Consider the following 25,087-nt stretch of genomic DNA (forward strand, 5'->3'; position numbering starts at 1 on the left):
TGTATAAATCTTTAAGATTAAAGTGTATAAATATGTCAATAAAATTCGTTTCAGGTATAAACTCTCTAATGCACTTTAAGAAATAATTTATCTAACTTATATTAAAAATTCATTACAACCGTTTTTTCACTGTTCACAACGGTTGACAAATGGCAAAATCAACTGGTAAATACACATGTCAAAGTCAAAACACAAATTTCCTTTTCTATATAATATTAGAAATGATCACTATTTCAAATGATAATTTTTTAGTCTGTTACATAATTTTATATCACGGAGTTTCTATTTTAAAAAAATAAACCGTCATTAAATTTAACATCTTTCATTATTTTTAAAACTGGAAGAAAAAATTAAAGGATAGCTAATGACTTTTTATATTTAAAAAAAAAAATCGGTTTTGGAGGGTGGTAATGAATTGATATTACTATATCAGGAAACAAGAAGTTATGTTTCGGCCAACCAAAATAGTTGATAAGAAAGAAAGTACATTATCTTGTGTCATTTAATTTCTCAACTTGCATCTAGCTAGTAGTGTTAGCAAAACAACCTCCATTTTCACGTAGATATAATAGTTAAATGAGTTCTTTCAATCCCTGACAGTATTAAGTTTTTGATGATGTGAAACTCTTACTAAGAAAAGAAACCATTTTTAAATTTCTCCTTGTCATTCTTCCATAGAAAAACAGTAATACAAATTGTCAATTAGAACGAATGTAAAATGGTAGGATATAAAACTATATATGTTATGTAAATCCTAATAATTCAACCTAAACAAAAATCAAATCCATATTATCTAATATATATTGGTAGTCAGTTAAAGTTATCGAAAATGTAAGTAAAATAGACTAAAATATTGTTAACATATATTTGTATAATGTCTCTTCCCTTTTCTCTTTACTTCTTTTACATTGTTTGTTTCCAACTTATTCTCATTCACAAAACTTGAATACAATTGCCTAAGAGTTTGTTTGTTATTAAGTTTTGAAGGGGAAATAAAAAAAATAAAAGACTTCAAAGTCATAACATATACATAAAAAATAATTCAAATGTCTTTCCACTTACTCTTTTTCCCCTTCCAAAATACCAACTCATAAATGGACCTCATATGCTCCAATATTATTCAAGCCTAATATTGCTCCCACTTTGGTGTAACATGTTTAAATGACACGACGAATATATAGTTCAATGAGCTAGAGAGTTGCTTAATTATATTACATAGAGATTTAAATTTAAGTTGCAAGAGTTCTTATAAATTTAAATCAATAATAAACTTATAACTTTTTTCTTTATTCCTAATCGAAACAAAACGTTTACACGTTCTTCTTCCACACAATGCATTTTAATAATGGAATTTTGTTGTTGCAATTTTCCCTTCCAACAATATCATCATATGAGAATGATGAAGACTAGAGGGGACGCGTGTATTGCAGAAAAAACTTGTGTGCAGTCATGATCAGCTACTTATTAATCATCTGCTACTGCTTGAGCTTGACAACACATCCAAGTTTGGAACCACTTCCAATCTACCATAGAAGTAAAAGAGTTATTTTATTTGAACATTTAGATTACAAAATTTACTTATATCTATCACCTTATACATATTTATACTGACTTGGCATATGATACTCAAACTTTGTACAATTTTTTCCCCCTAAATTTAAAGTACTGTAATAAATAAAAATATTGGAAATTTGCACACTATAATGTGACTGAATAAACAATTAAAGATATATTTAATTACTTCATGATGCTTAACTGATTTGTCAAAAAAAAAAACACAGTAAAGTTATCTTATTTCTTGAGTTTTTACAGTTTTTTATATTAAGAGAATAAATTACACGTCTATAAAAAAGGAGAAAATTACACTGATATTTTAGATATTCAAGAATCATTTTTTGGGGTGAATTATTCAAAATTATTTTTGGAAACATATATAACGCACCTCTGCATGCGACTGCCGTATATACACACACAAGAGTAATGAAAAGAGAGAGAGGTGGTTGAAGAAGAGGACACTGGTACGAACCCTATCTCATAGTTTGGAGCTTCTTGATTTATTTAGTAAGTTAATTAAAGTTGTTTGGTGAATAAGAACTCAATACAATTTCTAACTTTTTAAAAAGGAAGTTTATATAAAAATTATAAAAGTTGTTTGTAATTCATATTAGTTTTATCCTTTAAATTTTATAAGATTACATCAATTACCTGAAACTAAAAAAAAATTAACATGACTTTTTATACTACATATATAAATATATATTTTCTGACTAACATAAAAATTGAAATAATAAATAATAGTTATAACTAAATAAATATAATTTCACATACAATTTTTAGTCATTAAAAAAAATCAACTGTTTTCATATTTTGTATTACGAATGCTTATCATTAAAAATTATCCAACTATAAAAATTAATTACCTCTACAAATATAAACTATGAGATGACAACAACACGATACAAACCAACGAGTGAACATGAGTCGGGCTAAGACTTGTCCTTACTCGGCCCTAAACATTGGTCGAATCAATCGGATCAACCTTTAAACTCGAACCTTAGACCCGATTAAATATAATGCATACTCATTTTAGATAAAATTTTCTCTAATTTATTTATTATTATGAATATATAATTTGACATATAAAATAATATATTATTATTATTAATCATGTATATATGATGGAAAAATCCGAAAATCAATGACATTTTCAATAAAAAAGGTAATGTTACTCTACACATATTTGAATAGAGACATATAATCATGACGAGTGAGTGACAATGAGATGGGTTGGGAATTGAGATGAATCATGTTTGATCCCTACCTGACTCTAAATATTGACTAGGTCTAATCTTTGAACGAGAACTCAGCCCTAGACCCGATAAGACCCAGCCTTATTTGGGTTGATCATGATCGAGCCGTACCAGATGAGCAGGTAGGACCAAATCCTACTCACCCCTAATACAAACCCATGAAAAAACTAGTTTGACATAAGTGAAACGAAAAACTATACTATTTTTTGGTACTACTAAGAGTATTTTCTTACTTTATTATAGATAAGAAACTAATCCCCTTCGTAATGAACAACTACTTCTCCCAACAAGTGTCGAATATATAGATTAAGCAATTGACCTTTTAGTATTTCTAAAAGTCTAGCACAGTCTTCAAGCTAAACTATGAATTAGGAATGACAACGGGGTGGGTTGGGTCGAGTTTGCACATACCCAAACCCAAAATTCAAAACCCGAACCCGAACTCAACAGGATTGAAAATAAAAATATCATCCCCGAATCCGTCGAGTTTCGTGTAACCCGAACACAAAAAAAAACCCTAAAAATTATAAAGTATTAAGGAAAGTATGATAATATTTTCTTGTAATTTTTCTCTAACATTTCTATTTTCTCTTATATTATTTCATTTCTTTTATGTTTGATGATCCAATAGTATGTAAAGTAAAATTAGAAATTAAAAACAAGGAGCATATGATAGTAATTTCAATTTTAAATTAAATTACATTACTTTGGGGCAGGTTCGGGTTAGAGTATTTGCTATACCAAATCCGAACCCAAACCCGAACCCAATCACATCAAATTTTCCCCATTAAATTTGAGTTCGGTTCGAACGGGTTCGGTTTTTATTGTCATTCCTACTATGAATGCATATAATCATGAGTGAGTGAACATTAAAACATAATTTTTAAAATGAAATGTGAGTGTCAACTGGTAGTGACATACTCCTACCAGCACCCACCCACTCTTTTTGTGTACTTGTCATTATTGATCCTTTTGCAAATTGCAAATAAAACTACTTTTCTAACCAGCATAAACTACTTATGTATTGTTTACGTTGTTCAACCATTCATGTTACTGCACACAATTGGTTGATAGTGTAAAACTTAACATTTATAATCCTTCAAAATTAAACTCTACTATAATAGGCATTTAATATAAATAATTTTTAAATAACTAATGCTTCCTCCATTCTGAAGTTATAGCAATTATTTTTGTTTTAAAATTATTGTTGCTTTAGAAATTTAAGGCCCGACCAGTATTTTCTCTCAATTTTATCCCCATTCAATAATCATATGGATAATTAATTAAAGTCATCTCAATTTATCTCCACAATTATTTTCACCTATCAAAATAAAAATGTTATGTCTTTCAAGTTATGATTATACAGCAACTTATTAATACAAAGACTTTGGCTTACCGCATACGTAGACAGGGTATGGTTTGATATCCTCATGTCCTTTTTGTTCAAGTAATTCATCTTTAGTGAGTTAATAAATAAATTCATATTCTCCTTAATTTTTTTTAATGCATATAGAAAACTGAAGTAAAATAAAAAGAAGTATTTTAGTCAAAATAAAATAAATTTTGATAAAACTAATAATTGTTAATTGATATGCATTTTATGGTTTGGAAAAGGAGAAAACAATAAACCAATCCATGCTATATGAAAGGGTGTGTTTAAGACTTTAAGATGAATAGAGACCAGGGTCCATTATTAGATACATATGTTTACACGTGGTACAAAAGATTTTAAGCAGTCCAAATTCTAATTATTTTTAATCAAATAATATTAAAAAAATATGAAATTTTATTTCCTCCTAATATTTCAGTATTGAAAGGTTTAATATTAGAGATAAACTGGACTCATTTAAATAGAAATCATCTTTAATATTGGAGGGTTCATTAGAGGGATGAAGATCACTTGTCATAAGCGGCGTCTTAGTCTACGTCCCAAGCCAATAAGAGTGTTACATTTTATTATTTTTTATTTTTAAATTTTTATTTTATCTATATGTTAATATATGATTGACTTGAATCAGGAAATAGAACACAATTGAGGACAAGTGATCCTCATCCTCAATAGTGGGTACATTTACTTACACGTGGCATATAGATATGAGATGCCAATTAGTTCAGAGGAAGAAATTGAGAAAACATATGATTATTTATTTTCCGGTTTTTGTTGTTTGGCAATTAATTTCGTCTACACGTGTCCTCATGGCTTTCTTTTCTATCCACTTTGTGTAATTCAATATTTTAAAGAGTATTAAATATATGCATTGACAGTATACAAATATATACAGTCAGTATATCATTTATCATTTATTTGGATTATTTTTTCTGAAAAATTAATGATAATTAAAAATAAATGTTAGATAATGTAATAACAGTGTAAAGAACTCTTACACTGTTAGTATATACATTTTTTTCTCTATTTTCAATCCGAAATGGAACAAAGATTACATATTTTAAGTTTGTGTATTTAATTCTATCTAGCCTAATAATATAGAGTCATATAAGATTCTTTATAATGAGTAATGTTTTATTAGGTTAGGCTTATTAAATGTGAATTGAAATTTTAAATGATGTGACATTATATTATCGGACTTAAAAGAGAGGAAATTAGGGTAGTTGAAGTTCATTCATCAAGTCAACCCTTTACTCCAACTTTCAACATTTTTATTCATGCATCTCCGCTTTTTCTTGCATATAGTCACAACTTACAAAGCTGTCACATTCCTCTTATAGATGGAAAATTTTAATTTGTGAAATTCAGTTGTAAAATAAAAAATCCAGATATATCGAGGAGTTTATAGCTACTGGTGCCACCCTAAGTTGACAACATAAGTAGCTTCTAATTTGTTGTGAAATGGTACTACTTGAGAAGGGGTACAATGTTTATGGCATTATGATGCGTTCAAGCCTAGCTATATGGGATAGATAAATTTAAACATAGTGATAACTTCTATCTATGGAAGTAACGTCTCTCAACCTAAAACCTACAATAAGACAAAATTTTATTAATGGGTTGTGGTGAAGTCTCACAAATGACAACGTGCTGTTTTTACAATTTGGGCTCGAAATCATGGCAAACGGTTGATGGTGACAATCATATTTTCCAGAAAAGAGTTTTAGTAACAGTGTAATAATATTATTCATTATTTATTATTCAGATTATTTTATTTGAAGAGTTAATAATGATGAAATATAAATAATGAATAATGCAATAATGTTAAAACTCATGTTTTCCTGATTTCTCTTATATTTAGTATTATTGCAAAGAGAGGAAATAATTGAATGCTTTGTATTGCATCAAAACATTGAAGGAATTTACTCTATAATCAGTCAATTATCAACGACTAAGCTAGCGTGGCAGCCACAAACACTTCATAGATGTGACTTATATTTTAACTTTATGTTATCAAATATTTAAGTTTTATATATTTTATTTTGTTAAATTGAATATATTTTATATTGTAATTTTTATTCGGTATATAGATAAAATAAAGAAATATAAAATACTTAATGAATATTTATTTTATGTTTATTAGTACTGGTGTAGATAAACATGAAATTAGAAGTTATAAAGATAAAATAGAGAAACATAAAGTACTTTATGAGTAGTTATTTTATGTTTATTAGTATTAGTATAGATAAATATGAAATTAGAAGTTACAAAAGATAAAATAGGGAAACATAAAATACTTTACAGTTATTTAATGTTTTCTGTTTATCTAAATACTAGCGTGTTGACAGGCACTCCCGTGCCTGTCAACCCGCTTTCCTATTATTTGTAACGTGTAGTCTGTATATTATATTTACCTAATATAGTATTTTGTATTAAATAAGGGTATTTTGCATTGTGTTTTTAACTATTGATGTAATTGTTAATTTTTTATAAATTGAACGTTCAAATAGTTTAGTGACTCGCATTTATTTTTATAGGTAAAGTGTATCACTTTATAATAATATTTGTCATGAAATGTTTCAACATATTTAAATTCGTTCGCTTTCCTATTGTTTGTAATATGTAATGTATATTCTATAATTTGGGTTAAATATTGTAATTTATAGTTGAATATAGCCTAGTGCTACATGTCTAATAGCTATACTTGATTGGAGATTAAATTATTTGTATTAATTATAGAAATTGAACAGAACAATAATTCCTGAAGCAAATGTTTGATTGCATATGTGCTTGAGAAAACTATTTAAAAGAAACTAAAAAAGTCGTAGCATCCTGCACCTGAGCCCACAACTATTCCCACAATTGAACTTACATACATAGATTAATATCAAAAGTGTTAAAATATAAATTTATTGACATGATTACTATTGTTGAATAATTGAACCCAACTATATTTATAGAAGATTGATAGCTTTTAAAAGTGAAGTTGCAATTCAAGAATTTTACCCTATCATTATTAACCGTAGTTGTTTTTGTCATGGAGTTCCACCTATAACACCAAACCTTATGGGATATACATTTCTTCCATCTTTCATGCTTTGCTTATGCTGGATTTATACATTCAATAGTTCCAAATATAGAACAGTAAGTTGAGCTTTAAATGTCATTATAATCTCTCAAGGCATATACTAAGAAGTCAAAAAAAATAGAAACATATACTAAGTATGTTAGTCATTCATTAATGTAATAAAGTAAAAAGTTTATTTTAAATAAAGATAAAATATACAACATAAGCACTTTCATATTCCAATTAGACTTCTCTAAAGAACTTGCACCAAGTCAAAATATGTCACTTAAACAAATATTGAATTACAAAAAGAAAAGTCAGCTACATAAAATAAAAATCATCTTTCACTAAGAGAATGAATGATGATATAGATTATTACCGAATAAGACATAGAAGGTTGCTGCATTTGTTGCTAGTGGAGATTATATCCTTGGAAGTGACTTTGAGGTTATCTCAGTTTCATTTTTAGAACTTGTTAGGCATATAAAATTGAAGGTTGTGACTAAGTTTATGACGATTGATCAGGTAGTTTTTGTTGTTCATATAGTATCAACTCTTCAGGTTTCTCCCACTATAGGTTCATTCCAAATAATGTTAGTTCCAATAGTAAAATAAAAAAAGGCAACGTAATTTTTACTTAATATCTTCTAACCCAACTTACATCAGTCACGCTATTGTAGTAGTACTTGAAGCCCTCAGGAGATAAATGGTCTTTCCAATTACATTTAGCAAGAGTTGTGGACTGACTTATCCCTGACACGACTGTAATAGTAAATACTAATGTTCTGTTTAGATGCTAATATCCCTGAAAACCTATGTATAAATTATTGTGATACTAATACTAATTGATAAAGGAGTAATACATGATTGTTTTATAGAGTGATCAACCAATTGTGTACTTATCAAAATGTGTCTTCCTTATTCCTCATCACTTTTATTAGAAAAAATGTATGCATTATATGAGTTTCATACATTAAAGATAAAACATAATTATTTTATAGACAAAACTCAATATAAAGATAGCATGTATAAAGAACTCAAAGAAGATTTTTTTGTCTAGATTAAAGCATGGAATCTGCATCCTATTTTGAGTCGTGAGAGATAATTTGTGGCTTACCTTACTTCCACTCCACCGCTTCCTAATTGAAATAACAATCTCATTGATATTATGGATGCAATTCACATTAGTGCCCCACAAAGAGAAACAAACTGCATATAGAAATTATTAACACAAATATACTTAAAATCATAAACCAAATGTGTATCGGAGTTTTTTCAACAAAAAAATTATATACAATGGAGCAAAACAGAACAATACCGTACTTAACTTTGTTTTAAGTAGGCATAAAACTTTTGCAAAAAAATTTAAGGAATAAACCCACCATCTCTCAAGGAGATTCTAAGCCTTTGTCAAAGTTGGTATTTTAAGCAATGTAACAAATGTATTTGACAATATAACTCACTTTGGCATTTCATCAAACAAAATGTAAACGAATAAGAAAAAAATGAGAACAGTATATACACATATAACTTAACAGAACGTAAGCAAAGTATAATGACATAATTGGAATAAATTCGGGGCTTACCTGACATTTATCAATTCATGTGGAAAAAAATTGGTTGGAAAAGTGGATGAGGAAGAATTGAATGAGAAAATAGCTGTAGTAGAAGTTATAAAGAGAATGGGGTGATTTGTTCTATTGTTGCCACTTTCTCTGTGTTCTATCCACTTTCTCTCCTAAACTTCTTTAAAACTGCAATTCATTCTTTTCATTAACATTCTTTCTTAATGTAAAACTAAATATATGCATTGGAAGTTACAAATGGGAGTAATGTACATTTAAGACCCTCTAAATGTAAATTAAATTTTAGAAATAAGAAATTATGAAAGGGTAAAATAGGGAATAAGAAATTATACCATTTTAACGGTTATTTGACGGTTATAACATGTATTTGCTTTATATATTAGTATAGATATGTTATCTATGAGAGAAATGATATTCTTTTAAGTCACGAATATTCACGTGAAACATGAAATAGGATTTTTGGTTAAAGTGAACCAAACAAGATCACCTAAGCCAAAACCAAATTTAAGATTGTAATTATTCAACTTATATAGCTAGCGGTTAACCAATTAGTCAGTGCTGTATTAACATGTGATACTATTAATTAAACAGTGAATAGTCAATGCAATGCTATCACTTTTGATTGCTGAAGAATATTGAATAGGCAATGCCATATATTGATTGTTGACGTAGACTATGGCAACATGTTAATCCAAAGTAGAGTATGAAAATCTCAGTATAAAGAAACAGTATACAAATTAAACATCGTTGAATTTCTATCACATACTTTTAACAAACTATTTGTGCAAGGCACCATTATAGTATATTGAAAGCTCTCTCACGTTGATGTTATACTTATGAAACGACATTGCTGTATGCAAAAACTGTCACTACTATCATATACCAAATCCTATTTAATTTAACCTCCCGTGTGCTGTGACATGATAGATGTATATAAATTAGGCCAGTCGGTTGCGAAAAAATAGGTATATCCTGTGAGTTTAAAATCTATAAAAATTTATACACAAACACCTTATTATTAACTATTCATTTGAATTACCTTTTCATAAAACTCATATTATGAATATTATGAATGCATGTATCTTTTCCTCATATCATATTTGCCTTTCAAACCATATTTTACCCATCGAAAGTATGTTATAAGATTCTTCAAATTCTTCTTACAAGACGACAAAGGTTTTGTTGCTTTTGATAATTTGTATTTCCTATTTATAATTTATTATAGTTATGTCTGTCTTTATTTTTGTTGTAACTATTGAGGCGATCAACTAATAAACATGACAAAAGTGTAATCTTATAATATTTATAAAAATAGGATACTTATACTAGAATTAGTTTTCTTTTCGGTGGGGAAAAAATAAGATTTTGTAATTGTTAAATTATTTAATTAAATAAATAAATAATCATCTTGGATCTTAAAAATTTGTTTTCATATTTATCATATTAATGATACTAAAGCAAAAACAATAAAAATTAATCTAAGATATATTTTAGGATAACATATCATTATCCCATTTTTATCTAGTACTGGGCTCAAATGAGGATCACATTGAGAATATCAACTTGGGACAAATGATATTCATTGGATCATCCATGTCAACCCTTTTGATTGATATGTGAAATTCATATGAAATAGAGAGAAGGAGAAATGACATATAGTTGTTTTTACAGGTGTAAAGGAAGGATATTATGGTTTAGTAAGGTATGAATAAAGGAAGTTATTGAAATTAATACCAAGTTAAGTGAGCGTTGAGTGACGTGAAGTCTTTCATTTAATCCCCTCATCTGCCCCCTTCAGCTCATAGGGTACCCTTTCCCTTTAAAACCTCACCCCTTCCCTCACTTTTTCATTCTCAATTCTCATTCCTCACCCTCCATCTTTTCTACCATCTAAAAACTTGCCAATTGTCATAGCCATAAGCATATTATACCTTTGTGTTTCTCAAACAAAACAAAAACAACATGCCAGATTTCAATAACTCAGTGAAGCTCAAGTATGTGAAACTTGGGTATCAATACCTTGTAAATCACATTATCACCCTTACCCTTGTTCCTATAATGGTTGGAATTTTCATAGAGGTACTACGTTTAGGCCCTCATGAAATCCTTAACCTTTGGAATTCTCTTCACTTTGATCTTGTCCAAATTCTATGCTCTGCTTTCCTCATAACTTTCATAGCCACTGTCTACTTCATGTCTAAGCCACGCACAATCTACCTTGTTGATTATGCTTGTTTCAAGCCACCAGTCACGTGTCGTGTTCCTTTTGCAACCTTTATGGAACACTCAAGGCTCAATCTCAAGAATAACCCAAAGAGTGTTGAGTTTCAAATGAGGATTCTAGAGCGATCTGGTCTTGGTGAAGAAACTTGTTTGCCTCCTGCAATTCATTACATTCCTCCAAAACCCACCATGGAAGCTGCTAGAGGTGAAGCTGAGCTAGTTATATTCTCAGCCATGGATTCATTGTTCCAGAAAACTGGTCTTAAGCCTAAGGATATAGATATTCTCATTGTAAATTGTAGTCTTTTCTCTCCAACTCCTTCTTTGTCTGCTATGGTGGTTAACAAGTACAAGCTTAGAAGCAATGTTAAAAGCTTCAACCTTTCAGGGATGGGTTGCAGTGCAGGGCTAATCTCAATTGATTTAGCTCGTGATCTTCTTCAAGTTCTTCCAAACTCAAATGCTGTTGTTGTGAGCACAGAGATTATAACACCGAACTATTACCAAGGAAATGAGAGAGCAAAGCTTCTTCCAAATTGTTTGTTCAGAATGGGAGGTGCTGCTATTCTGTTATCAAACAGAAGAAAGGAACATAAGAGAGCAAAATACAAGTTAGTCCATGTTGTTAGAACCCACAAGGGTTCTGATGATAAAGCATATCATTGTGTGTTTGAAGAGGAAGATAGAGAAGGGAAAGTTGGTATCACACTTCAAAAAGATCTTATGGCAATTGCAGGTGAAGCTCTTAAATCTAATATCACTACAATGGGTCCTCTTGTTCTTCCAGCTTCAGAGCAGCTTCTATTCCTTATAACACTCATTGGTAGAAAAATCTTTAACCCTAAATGGAAGCCATATATCCCTGATTTCAAGCAAGCATTTGAGCACTTTTGCATCCATGCTGGTGGTCGTGCTGTGATTGATGAGTTACAGAAGAATCTTCAGCTTTCTGCTGAGCATGTTGAGGCTTCTAGAATGACCCTTCACCGATTCGGGAACACTTCATCTTCATCACTTTGGTATGAGCTTAACTACATTGAATCAAAGGGTAGAATGAAGAAAGGAGACAGGGTTTGGCAGATAGCATTCGGAAGTGGATTTAAATGTAACAGTGCTGTGTGGGAATGTAACAGAAGCATTAAGACGCCTCTTGATGGACCTTGGTCTGATTGCATTGATAGTTATCCAGTTTATATTCCTGAGATCGTTAAACTTTAAGGGTATGTTTCCGAATAAAGTTTTGGAGGAGAAAAAAAAAGAAATGAAAGGCTTCAGTTATGTGAGAAGTATATTTCATAGCTCCGAAGTCTTCCCTTTCCTTTCCCTTCAAAATCCAACTAGAAAACAGAACCTAAGAAAAAGAAGATGAAGAGAACAAATGGTTACTTTGATTTCAGTAATCTGCTGCAAAAAAAAAAGATGAGTAATTTCTTATGCCCCTTCTCTGCTGTGTAGCCCTGTCATAATACTTATTTGTCTGTCATACTTGTTATTTCTTTTTTCCTCTTAAATATATGTATTATCATTGTTTTCTTTATCAAACAATTACAATGTCACCTTGTGAATTTGCATAGAAATTAATCCCATTAGGGCTTCTATGTATCGATCAATGTACATCATGTAAGGGAAACATAACTCCAGTTTGTAGTTTCTCTGTATTTGCTTGTATTTGGAAACATGTAATTAAGACTTGAAATGTAAGAAATGTCTTGGCCAAATTAGTTTGATAGCATTACGGTTTTCTGATTATGCTGAATGTTTATTAAATTGGACAAGGTATTATTTTCTGTACCCAGGTCAATATGGGTGATTCTAGGATTCAAATATGTCATCTCAGATAAATCTCTTGTTGGGCAGTCCATTATAACTACAACTAAATACTTTAGATATATCCCTCATTTCGAGCTTGTACACATGCTTCCAGAGCTACTCGATTAGCTACGGCACCTGGTGCATTGCCCCAAGGGTGCCCTAAAGTTCCTCCGCCGAATTGAAGTACGGAATCATCTCCAAAGATCTCGGTCAGAGCAGGCATATGCCAAACGTGAATACCCCCCGAAGCAACGGGCAGAACACCAGGTAGAGAAACCCAATGTCTTTAGATTACTTACAAAATTTAGAAAAATAAAATAAAATTTTAAGTTATATACTGTGTTTTGATTTTTTGATATAATTAAGAGTATTCTTCACTTTTTTACATAAAGAACTAATTTCTTTCAAAATTTATAGCTGCAATTCCTAACAAATGTTGTTGATAGGAATTGAAATTTGTTGGTAGTTTGATTGTATATTGTGATATTCAATTTAGATAATTATTGTAAAATGATATACATTTTTTTGATTAAAAAAAGATCAATTTACGTGGATGGTGATTGCCGCAATATACATTTTTATTCCATCATGCTTTTTAATTTATTTTTAGTTTGTCATAGATGTTAAAAAAGTCATAATAATTACTCCATTTATTCATTTGTGAGTGTTATCCTATGTTTTCTACACAAACTAATGAAATAATTAATTTTTGTTTGTAGATTTTTTATTTTATATCATTCTTGTTTTTCCTCTCTACTTAACTATTATTTTTCTATCTCTTCGTAATAATTGGAATAATGTATAATTGACAAAAATAATAATTAATATTATATTAAACTTTGAAAATGACAATTAAATAATAAAAAATATTTCTCTAAAAAAACACTTTTAAAAGAACAAGGAAGTGCTTTAATCATTATTGCCGCCAATTCAATTAGGATTACGAATACCTAACAACCATAAAATATAATTCCAATGTGCAGTTGGAAGTTGGTATCCTTTACTAGTTTACTTTCGATATGGTGGTTATAAATTGATCTATGGTGTATATGCAAAGCATTAAATTGATGCTTTTTTCTGTTTTACTGTCTGGGCTTTGGTCAGTGTACGTAGGTTATGGATTTTCGTTAACAGGTCCATGATTGGCACATTTTTATTGGAGGGTTGGGAATATCATCTTGAAATGAATATTTAGGACCGAAAAGGGTAAAATTTCACATGAACATTTATGAATTTAGGCGAAAATGAGAATCGAAGTGACGAGACTCCAAAAGCGTTAAGAAAAGCATCATTTTTACAACATTTTAAATAGTATTAGAATAATATTTACCCTTTTTCACATATATTGCAAAAAAAATAGTAAATAAATGTAGGCTATTGTCCTAAATATTATCTAAATGTATCAACATAACAAATAACGGAATGAGAATGGCAAAGGATAATATTATCTAAATGTATGCATTTGGATTATACTGCCTCCAACGACATATTATGTATAAGAAATAAAACATTTTTATATTTTGAATAAGAGTTTAATATCCAAGTAAAGTATACATCAAATTTTCTACACGGCCAATATATGATTAACTACTCAGTTATATTACTTTTGTTTAATATTTAAGGATTGTTAATATATAAATTTTTTATTGATAAAAAACAGTTGCATTTGGACAATAATGTATATCCTGACATAAGGAAATAAGTTATTTCCTTCGGCTAATAAAATTATGAATATGTTCTAGTTAATTATTTTTTACAAAAATATTTTTAAAACAAAGCAAACAATACACATCTCATAATTTTAATAATTAAAGAAGATAAATTATATGTTAGTATGATCAGATTTGTAAATTTTAGAGTTTGTTTCTTCCTAATTGTGATGTCAGCCTCTTTCAGTTGCAAAATGTAATTCATTTACCACGTAAAGTGGATCTTCTCTCTATTGAAAGATCAAGTATTAGAGAAGATTGTGACATAAGCGCTGTAAAAAAAATTAAGTTATAAATTTTAAATTATTTTTAAATAAAAAATAGAGCCATTTTTTTGGATAAGATTTATTTATTTCATCACATTTTTTATTTATTATGTGCCCATGGATGCATATTTAGAAATCCAAAATAAAATAGCTTTTATTGCAAAACTAAATATATCACCTCTCTCCATAACATAAACACAAAGCTTTTTTGTTTTTTAATTTCATCTGTCCATTAGTATACAGTATAAACACACCTTATCATATATATTGAAATTTGTAGAGTTATTTGGCGGAAGACTAAAAATAACTCATGCATAAGTAACTCACTAATTTATTGCAAAATCAACACTCCTTTACCCTTCATTTGGTTAAAAAAGAGAAGGAAAATGGTGATGAGGCCAACCCCAATATGCTTTTTGTGTTGCTCCATGCAGAGAAGAGACAATATGTCAATTGCGTCTCTCATTTGAAATTGCATTTTATAGACAAAAAAGTTTCTGTTCTTAAGGACAACTTTTCTAAATATATGCTTTTAGTGATGAAATTTGTCGGCCCCTAACACCTTGATATCCGAAAATTGCACTAATTGATTTGACAAACTTCTATTCTAACATTTTTCTTTCCTCTCACACTACTTTTATTTTTCATTCAAAAGTCAAAACAACTAAAATATCATTACATTCTCCTTCTTTTCTTTCTTCTAATTTTGTTTCTTAACTCAATGGGAGCACTAATTAACCTTTGTATGATATATGAGAGTGTAGCATAGAAGCTCCAACATAAGTGAAAATTAAATGAACTTGAAGGGATGTCTGCCAAACTTTTAAAGGCCCATAAAAATGCTACTAAGTCGGCAAATAGAAATATAAGAAAGCCAAAACGAACATGATTGAAATTAGCACAACTTGTTAGTTCTTGAATGTGACTGACACCATTATGGGTATGGTCTGGCAGGTATCTTAGTGTGAGGGGCATCAGCAATAAAAAGCAAAGACCGTTAAATCATGTTAGGTTATAATTCATGTACATTAATGCCGTTTTTGTTGGTTACATATTTTCTACTTATCCTTCTATGGAATAAATGGTCCAGCAACAATAATTTAATTTCTATTCATTAAAGAATGCTTATTGAATATCAGTGTATAAATTCAGGTAGCCTGGTAAACAATGGGCTGATGATTGAACACGCCAAATTTATAACTCGACTATTCTAACCTCTAATTGATTTGCGTGGAAGTTCTGTTGATCTTTTGTTTGTTATCTTCGTATTATATACTTCCTCTATATTAAGCATATTATTTGTTAAGTTTATTTGAATTTAAATGCTTCAACATATTAGATAATAATTGTAATGCCAAATCTGTCAACTTCACATTATTGGTCTCAATCTATAAAAAAATTGATGGTTTTGGACGATGACTACTACTCTACTAGTAATCAAAGGAATTAAACACCCTTGTAAGTTGTACCCTTCTGTTTCTAGGAAACAGATGATAAGGTTATTTAAAAAACATAAAGAGTATATAAATCAATTGGTGAAAGACGGAATAAAAAAAATAAGTGTGTTGTAGTTTGGAAGTGGGTTTCAACATCGGTAACTTGTAAATATTTTTGTTTATGAGGGATTGTTTATATGTGAAGGATTAATCGTTAAAAGAATTTCCAGGGATTACGTATTAGAATGATGTGAATAAATAACTATCATGATGACAACCTCTAGAGGGCTGCCTTAGAATTAAGATCGTTTTAGCTTAAAGTTTTGAGTTTTTTAAACTATAATTCGTTTTTGGTGAATTGTTGGAATTTGAGGTTGTTTTGGTGAGGGAGATGAAAAAGATTAGGAGGGGGAAGGGCCACAAGCATGCAAGCTTAATAAGTACGTCACAAGCAAGCTTGATAAGAACTTATTAATGGTGGCCACGACCAACCTAGGTTTAAGAGAAGTGCTCTCAACTAAACCAATTCAAATTTACTCCAAATTCAACTTAACTTTATTAATGAATAAACAAAATTATAAATAGGCAGATTTGCCTTGCTGAAAGGATAAAGATAAGATCTAATTTAACAAATTAAAATTTGAAGATAAAATCCTAACTAACATAATCCTAACAAGCCTAATCTAATTTGATTTGACCAATTTCGGTTGGATTGAGTTGTTGAAGATTTGAATTTGAATTAGCCTTGAAAATTCCTCTAATTAACCTGTCCGAATTAATCATAGAATTTCCTTGCTTGAGTGGACTTGGTCATCTTCTCTTCATCCCTTAAGTATAGCCACAAGTTGGTTCTGAAATTGTTACATTGTTCTTATTTTCATGTCACCTTGTTTATGCTACACCACTTAGCCACTACTATGCCAAATTACAAGAAAATAAATAATTTTCCAATCCCAAAATACATCAAATTAAATACTAAAACACTTGAATGAAAAATAAACATAAATCCTAAGACTATATGAGAATTAAATTCTCATTTATTAATAACAATGCAAATAAAATAAACCTAACTATGTTATGAATTCTTCACAAGAACATGGTCTCCAAAAATCATAGGTCGCTCCCCTTGGTTTACATCAGAACCTCCTTCTTAAAAAGAATTTATCCTCAAATTTGAGGTACCATCACCTCCTAGATCAAAGACTATCTTCTTGAATTGTTTGAACCAATTCTCCACATATTCACCATTGGTTATACCCATGACGAATAGTCCAACAATAACACATGCACCAAAAATTAATTTTGTGAGGAAACATTCATCCTTAAAAACTCTGGAAGAGTTGAGTCATCAAGGCTTGTCCTAATCACATCCATATGAACAACTTGCCCAATGTAAAAGTCAACCTCCAAAAAGTGTGGATGGATATGTTCTTCTTTAAAAAAGATCACTCCAAAGTCTTGTGAATAAAACTAGGCAAAAACTTGTTAGTGGTAAAAAAAAATCTTTACCATGGAGTGAGGGTAGGGGCTGTTTTAAAACCAAAATATTTTCACTTCCCTCTTTTTCAGTTTCCTTTTTACACACTATTTCCTCTTTCTCCTCTTCAATTTTTTTCTTCAAAGTCTTCTGATCCTCAATCACTTGTGCAGGAGATAAGGGACGTAACACCATCTTTCGATTTTGGTGGAAAAAAGTGTATTTGTTTGAGAATCCATCATGGATGGTCCTATTATCCATTTGCCATGGACGACCCAAACGTATATGGTTGGTCTCCATGTGAACCACATCACAAAGAACTACATCTTCATATTTTCCTATTGAAAAGGGAACCTCCACTTGCTGGTTCAGAATAATCTCCTCAATATCACTTAACCATTGTAGTTGGTAAGGAGTGGGATGTGGTTTAGTCGCAAGGTTTAGTTTTGAAACTAACCTTGAACTAGCCATGTTGGTACAACCACCATCAATACTTAATAGGCAGATGTTTCCTTGGACCAAACACCTAGAAAGGAAGATGTTTGTCCTTTGGTTGGCCTCATCGTTAAAAGAATTTCCAGGGATTACGTATTAGAATGATGTGAATAAATAACTATCATGATGACAACCTCTAGAGGGCTGCCTTAGAATTAAGATCGCTTTAGCTTGAAGTTTTGAGCTTTTTAAACTATAATTCGTTTTTGGTGAATTGTGGGAATTTGAGGTTGTTTTGGTGAGGGAAATGGAAAAGATTAGGAGGGGGAAGCGCCACAAGCATGGAAGCTTGATAAGCTATGAGGTTCGCCACGAGCAAGGAAGCTTGTTAAGAACTTGTTAATGGTGGCCACGACCAACCTAGGTTTAGGAGAAGTGCTCTAAACTAAAACAATTCATATTTACTCCAAATTCAACTTAACTTTATTAATGAATAAACAAAATTATAAATAGGTAGATTTGTCTTGCTGAAAGGATAAAGATAAGATCTAATTTAACAAATTGAAATTTGAAGATAAAATCCTAACTAACATAATCCTAACAAGCCTAATCTAATTTGATCTGATCAATTTCGGTTGGATTGAGTTGTTGAAGATCTGAATTTGAATTAGCCTTGAAAATTCCTCTAATTAATCTGACCGAATTAATCATAGAATTTCCTTGCTTGAGTGGACTTGGTCATCTTCTCTTCATGTCACCTTGTTTATGCTACACCACTTAGCCACTACTATGCCAAATTACAAATAAATAAATAATTTCCCAATCTCAAAATACATCAAATTAAATACTAAAATACTTGAATGAAAAATAAACATAAATCCTAAGACTACATGAGAATTAAATTCTCATTTATTAATAACAATGCAAATAAAATAAACCTAACTATGCTATGAATTCTTCACAAGAACATGACCTCAAAAAATCATAGGTCGCCCCCATTGATTTACATCATATCATATAACTAGTTGTGACATATTATGAGGGAACACATCTTAATTCTGTCATTTTATGTGCAGTTAATTCTAATAAGATGAAAATAATTGTTTAGATAAAAAATTAATAACTAAGATTTTTCCTGAGAAACCATTGGTGACATATAAGATGTTAAATTATTGTAGTACAATAAGTGTGCTCCGCATAGGAGAAAGAAGAAAGACTGAAAAAAGTGATGCCCATTCACTTATATAATTCTTCGATTAGTGGGATACAAATCTCTAATATTTTTAGACAAAGAAAAAGTTTTTCAATGTGTGTTCCTTATATGTTTCATAAATAGATTTCTTGATAAACTATTAGCAATTCCTTGCTACAAGAACGTCCTTTTGCTTAAGATATAGGGCCGGCCAATTAATGCTTGTAGGATATTTCAAAATTAAGGCCTAGCCCTTCCTCACCAAACATATCTAATTTAATCGCATCAAACTCTGCAAAAACGTCATATCTCACGACAACACGTGGCAAATATTCATTTCTCCTTATTTATAAGTTTTTTTTAGTAAAAGTTCTCTAATATCTATATATCATTAAATAATTTATACCAAATAAACCCAATGATTAAACTCTATATTATTACTTTATAAATATTCTACTAAACCTTTCATTTTCTCTAATAGTAAATAAAGGAATATTGTGGAATGTTAAGATAATTTTTGATAAATATGAGAGTTATAACTATTTTTATCTATTTATGTATATCAGTTACATAAATCTTAGAAATAATCAATTATGAATTACTTCTCATAGTTTTCTATACTGACATTATCCACTCTATATTAGCTTTATCCATTCTTGCAACAGTTTCTCTAATTAATCATCAACCCACCTTATTTATCATTAACTTGAATAAACATCAAATGTTTCAAAAAAATTATATCTCTACATCTCAAATTAATTATATTTCATCAAATAATATAAAAATAAGATATCAAAAGTGGGATAGTAAATTCAACTATAGAACCCTCTTGTAGCCTTTAGGATTCACCATTCCTCAGTACCATTAATCTTTAAAAAAAGTTATAAATGGACAATTAAGTGAGACCCTTAGTAAAAAATAAGACAATTAAGAAGAAAAAGGAAATTAGTTTCTCTAATTCCCCCCCCGGAATACGTGTTCTATTTAGTTGTCAACTTAAATGGAAATATAACATTGTTCGAAAGATATGATATTATTTGTACAACTAGCATATAAATCTAACATGCAGGCCTTCCTTCTTAGAAAAAGGAGAAAAATGCGATGTCTTATTTTATCATTTTCCTTTTGTTTTTCCAAACAAGATGCACGTTAGATTACAAAACTAATTCTACACTTAAGTGCGCTTTGTCAATGCCATTAATAGTTTGGTTTTGCTCATTCTATGTGGCTTCCAATCTTTGTCGCTTCTTCTCAGCAATTCAACCCTACCACATGATGCACTGTCTATTCCATTAATTTGGGACACTAGAGAAAACTGCAAAACTAGAATAGTGCTCAGAATTTTAGAGTGTAGTTATCACTGACTTTTAAGTTTAATTCATAACAATGGTCCCCAACAGTAAATGTAAATGACTACTCCCAAATCTTTTGAAAGACAGAATGAAGAACATAAGACGTGTTTTTAAACCTCTGCAATAAAATAAAAACAAGAAAGTGTAATTGAGACAGTTTTGAATGTTGACAGGCAATTAATAAAGCAGTAAAGAGACTATTGAACATGTATTGAGTCAAAACTTTGAGTACAAACGAAATCTAGTATGTAATAATATATCTATTCTTTTAAGTATAATACAATAATATATTTATCATTAAAAACATAATAAAATTGAAGTAATTGTATTTCTATTATTGGAGAGGATCCATATTCCAAAACTTTGTATCATAGATTTTGATTGATTATAAAATATGACACTTCTTAGTATTAATTATATTAAAATGGTAGAGTCATGCATGAATCTTGATAAAGCAAGAAAGAAAGAATAAGAAAATCCATGAAGAGAAAGCTTATTGATGAATCATGAAGTATGAAAGAATCATGAAGTATGAAAGAATCATGAATGAGAAAATGAAACTTTCTATATCGAATTGAGTTACAATAAGGGAATAACCATTTATATACTACTATGCCTAACTAATATCTAACTAGTTAATCGATTAATTAAAGTTTTAATCGATTAACGAAAATAATATTACAATTAACAAACTAAAATCAACTAACAACTTTAACATCCCCTCAAACTGGAATGTGTCAAGCATTCGAAGCTTAAAATGATTATGATGAACATCACACATACTTTAATACCTCGTCTTGCTGGTGAGCGAATCTTCGTCTCACAGTCTTGAAATCTGAACGTGAAGCAATGCTGACGCTTAACCACCATTTGACAGAAGCAATTTCATCCAACGTTTAACCATCTTTTTTACGGAAGCAAACCAATAATAACGGATAAAAGAGAGAAATGAGATGTACTTTAATCTTGATCCTTATATGTTGCTTCAATGGAGAAAAAATTATATACTGTAATGTTGTGTGTTTAATGAGAGAGAGAGGTAAAGAAACTAGAGTAAATAAAGAAATGAAAAATAATTGGGAGTAATAGATGAAAGAATAAGAAAAGAACAAAATGAATATAAAGTGATCTTGTCAACTTATCGTAGAGGATGAACTACCAAGAATCTCAAGAATTCTAAAACATCTCTTGAATAGACTGAATCTATATGGAGAGTCATTCATCGGAAAGTACTCAAATAACACTCAAGTATGTTCCAATAGAACAACTAAATTTACCAATTTCAATCTTCTTGATAGTCTTTTGACCATGATAGATAAAAGAATCTAGTATTCCAGAAATGGTAAAAATACCTCCGACTATAACACACACATTAGTAATGAAGTATAAAAATGAGTTAGAAGTAACCATAATTGAAGAAAGATCATAGAAGAAGAAAACTCCAAGCATCAGTAAGCCATAAAAAAATCATGTTTCCATAATATGTCTTGAAAAACCGATGCTGTCTTTTACATCTTTATGAGGTACAAAAACAACATGTAGGAGCTCCAAACGAGATGGCAGTAGATACATGATATTGATGATGATTCTTTATTGAATCTTGAAAGGAAAGAATGATAAGCATAAGCAGAAGTCATTGAAAAGAGATAATTATTGCTCTGATACCATACTAAAATGGTAGAACCATGCATGAATCTTAATAAAGCAAGAAAGAAAGAAGGAGAAAATCCATGAAGAGAAAGCTTCTTGATGAATCAAGAAGTATGAAAGAATCATGAATGAGAAAATTGAAACTTTTTATATTGAATTGAGTTACAAGGAATAAGGGAATAACTCCTTATATACTATAATTCCTAACTAATATCTAACTAGTTAATTGATTAATTAAACTTTTAATTGATTAACGAAATTAACGAAAACAATATTACAATTAACAAATTGGAATCAACTAACAACTTTAACAAATTATCTTTTTTTATAAATTAATTATCTTTTTTATAGATAAATGTTACTATGTTTGTATTTATTGTGAATGAGACTCGAATAATCAACCTTCGTTACTTCATTCCTTAAACCATTCACCATAATTATCATACTACCCTATAATTCATTGGTATTAATTATTTAAATAAGTAGCAATTAGAATCCATGACAGAACTTGTGAATTGCACTATACGGACAACAAATATTATTCAGGGTCAAGTGCCAAAAAAAGGTCATGACAGCTTCTGTCTTTCTGCTTAATTTTTTTCATTTTCTCATAGTTCAAGTACTCATTTTATTTTGATGAGTTATTTACATAATGCTTCAATCTGCATGTGCATGGGACAAATTAAAATCGAATTGTATTAAATCAAATAACAACAATCCAACATTATGTGTTTCTTCCCATTGCCAGAATTGTACCGTGATTCCAAATGGGAATGTCTTGATTCCCTTTTACCCCCATTAGCTAAATTAAAAATCTTTCTTGTTCTTGAAGTTTGAAATGTGGTGGAGAACTGACATGTTAGAAATCTAAATTTGAAATTCATGAGTAGAATATACAATATATTAGGAGTGAGCACTAAGCTTTCAATCAACAATTAATTCTGTCTAACTTATACAGCAATAATTTCAGTTTCCAAATCAGGCCAGCTAGCTATTAATTTCTCTTTCACATGGGATCACGTATATCTGATATACATGAATTTCTACGTGTCACGTCAATCTTGTATTTGCACTATAGGCTTAAATTTGATAAAGTGCAGCTCGTGATCCAACCTAATTTTTCTTTATGATCTTAAATGGTTGACAATTGACACCAACGTTTTCTGTTCATCATCATTATGTTAACCTGTCTAAGCAAAGCAGGTACGCTTAACGAATTTACAAACACTACCTCGATCTTATCTTCAAATCAGATACACTTTTAATTGAAGCAATGTTGATTGGAACAATAATAAATCTGTGAATGTTGCAAGCACATACGTCATACCTAGTATGTCTATACCTATGTATATTTACACTAAAATCACTTTTTGTATTATTTGAAATAATTTTTGTTTCAATTACTGGGATGTATGGGTGGAGAGTCATACTTTCAAATATTCTTTTCTTAGATTGTGACTCTCCTGTTAAATTAGATTGAATTATGGATAAGGAGTGATACTCTCAAAAAATCTTTTCCTAGATTGTTTCAGGTGGCTTTGGTTAAATAGACATTAGTTGCTTCCTTTGATACATGAAATGATGGAGTTTGGTTATGGAATTTGAGATGGAGAAAGAATTTGTTCATATGGGAGGAAGTTGAATTTGTAGAACTCCTTAGACAACTACATGGCTTAATGGCTAAACATCACGTTGATGACTCTTGGTCTTAGATTTATGATACAAATGGAAAATATTTGGTCATAAATGCTTATCAAACTCTACAAAAAGTGGAAGGAAACAATGGAATTGCTTTCTTCAAAAGACTTTGAGATTGTAATGCCCCGACAAAGATGAAGTGCTTAGTGTGAGAAATTGCTTTGGATGTGTTACCAACTAAACCTTGCTCATAGAGGTGAGCTAACTACTCAAGATACCCTTCTTTGCTCTCTTAGTAGTGAAGTGGAGGAATCTACTAGTCATTTATTTTTTTAGTGTTCTGTTGCATATTTGGTTTGGCAAAAGCTTTATTTTTGCTTTGGACTTTCTTCTATTATTCATAATAATGTCATGTCTATGCTCTCTATCCATGAAAAAACTATTTGGTTGGAGAACAAGAAACAAAAATGGTGAGTGGCTCTTTGATTTGTGACAATTTGGCTTATTAGGAACAAAGTCATTTTTGAGTATAAGAGATTCCAAATAGATGTTATGATAAAATTTATTTTTATACATTCTTATAGTCTTCTCAATGCTTGCTTTCCTCTTTTTCACTTGTATTGTCTTTCTCTTTGTTGATATATGGATTTCATGGATAAGAATATCAATTGTTATAAAAAAAATTGGAGGAGATGTAAGATAAGGATGGTTAAAATAAATGAACAGAACTGAGTTAAAATCTAAGATGAATTCCCATATCTTTGACTATGACTCTGAGATTTGCCTCCAAAACAAAAATATAATTAGAATATAGTTACAAAGCCTGACTTGGGAAAAATGATCTAGTCAATTGCTCAACCAAAGTAAACTAGTATAATATAAAAATAAGAAGCCATCAAAGGTGCATTACAAATGATATAGTGAATTTGAATCGTGTTGTAGATGTAAGAACCTTATTGATGGATAAAATATAAATAGTTTTGTATGCATTGAATTGCGACTCTTGGTGAGTTCCTTAGACTAAACTCATATAGACTTTAATCTTAA

The 25,087-nt window shown here is 30.0% G+C and overlaps 1 protein-coding gene across 4 annotated transcripts; it reads left to right on the forward strand.

Moving 5' to 3' along the window:
• Positions 10,692-12,822, forward strand: LOC109354483 (3-ketoacyl-CoA synthase 6-like). 4 transcript variants are annotated; one of them, XM_019597014.1, is made up of 2 exons: positions 10,692-12,293; positions 12,415-12,822. In XM_019597014.1, exon 1 carries the CDS (start codon positions 10,813-10,815, stop codon positions 12,289-12,291), a length of 1,479 nt encoding a protein of 492 aa, XP_019452559.1. In that variant the 5' UTR covers positions 10,692-10,812; the 3' UTR covers positions 12,292-12,293; positions 12,415-12,822. The 4 variants fall into 4 exon arrangements, with proteins under 4 accessions (XP_019452559.1, XP_019452562.1, XP_019452563.1 ...); XM_019597017.1 differs by having other exon boundaries at positions 10,692-12,292; positions 12,409-12,822; XM_019597018.1 differs by having other exon boundaries at positions 10,692-12,292; positions 12,422-12,822.

Source organism: Lupinus angustifolius, chromosome LG08 (assembly GCF_001865875.1).
Source record: "Lupinus angustifolius cultivar Tanjil chromosome LG08, LupAngTanjil_v1.0, whole genome shotgun sequence".
NCBI classification, from domain to species: Eukaryota; Viridiplantae; Streptophyta; class Magnoliopsida; order Fabales; family Fabaceae; genus Lupinus; species Lupinus angustifolius.

Bases quoted from the DNA above. Each gene is read 5' to 3' on its own strand.
- LOC109354483 (XM_019597014.1), top strand. From the start codon at position 10,813: ATGCCAGATTTCAATAACTCAGTGAAGCTCAAGTATGTGAAACTTGGG.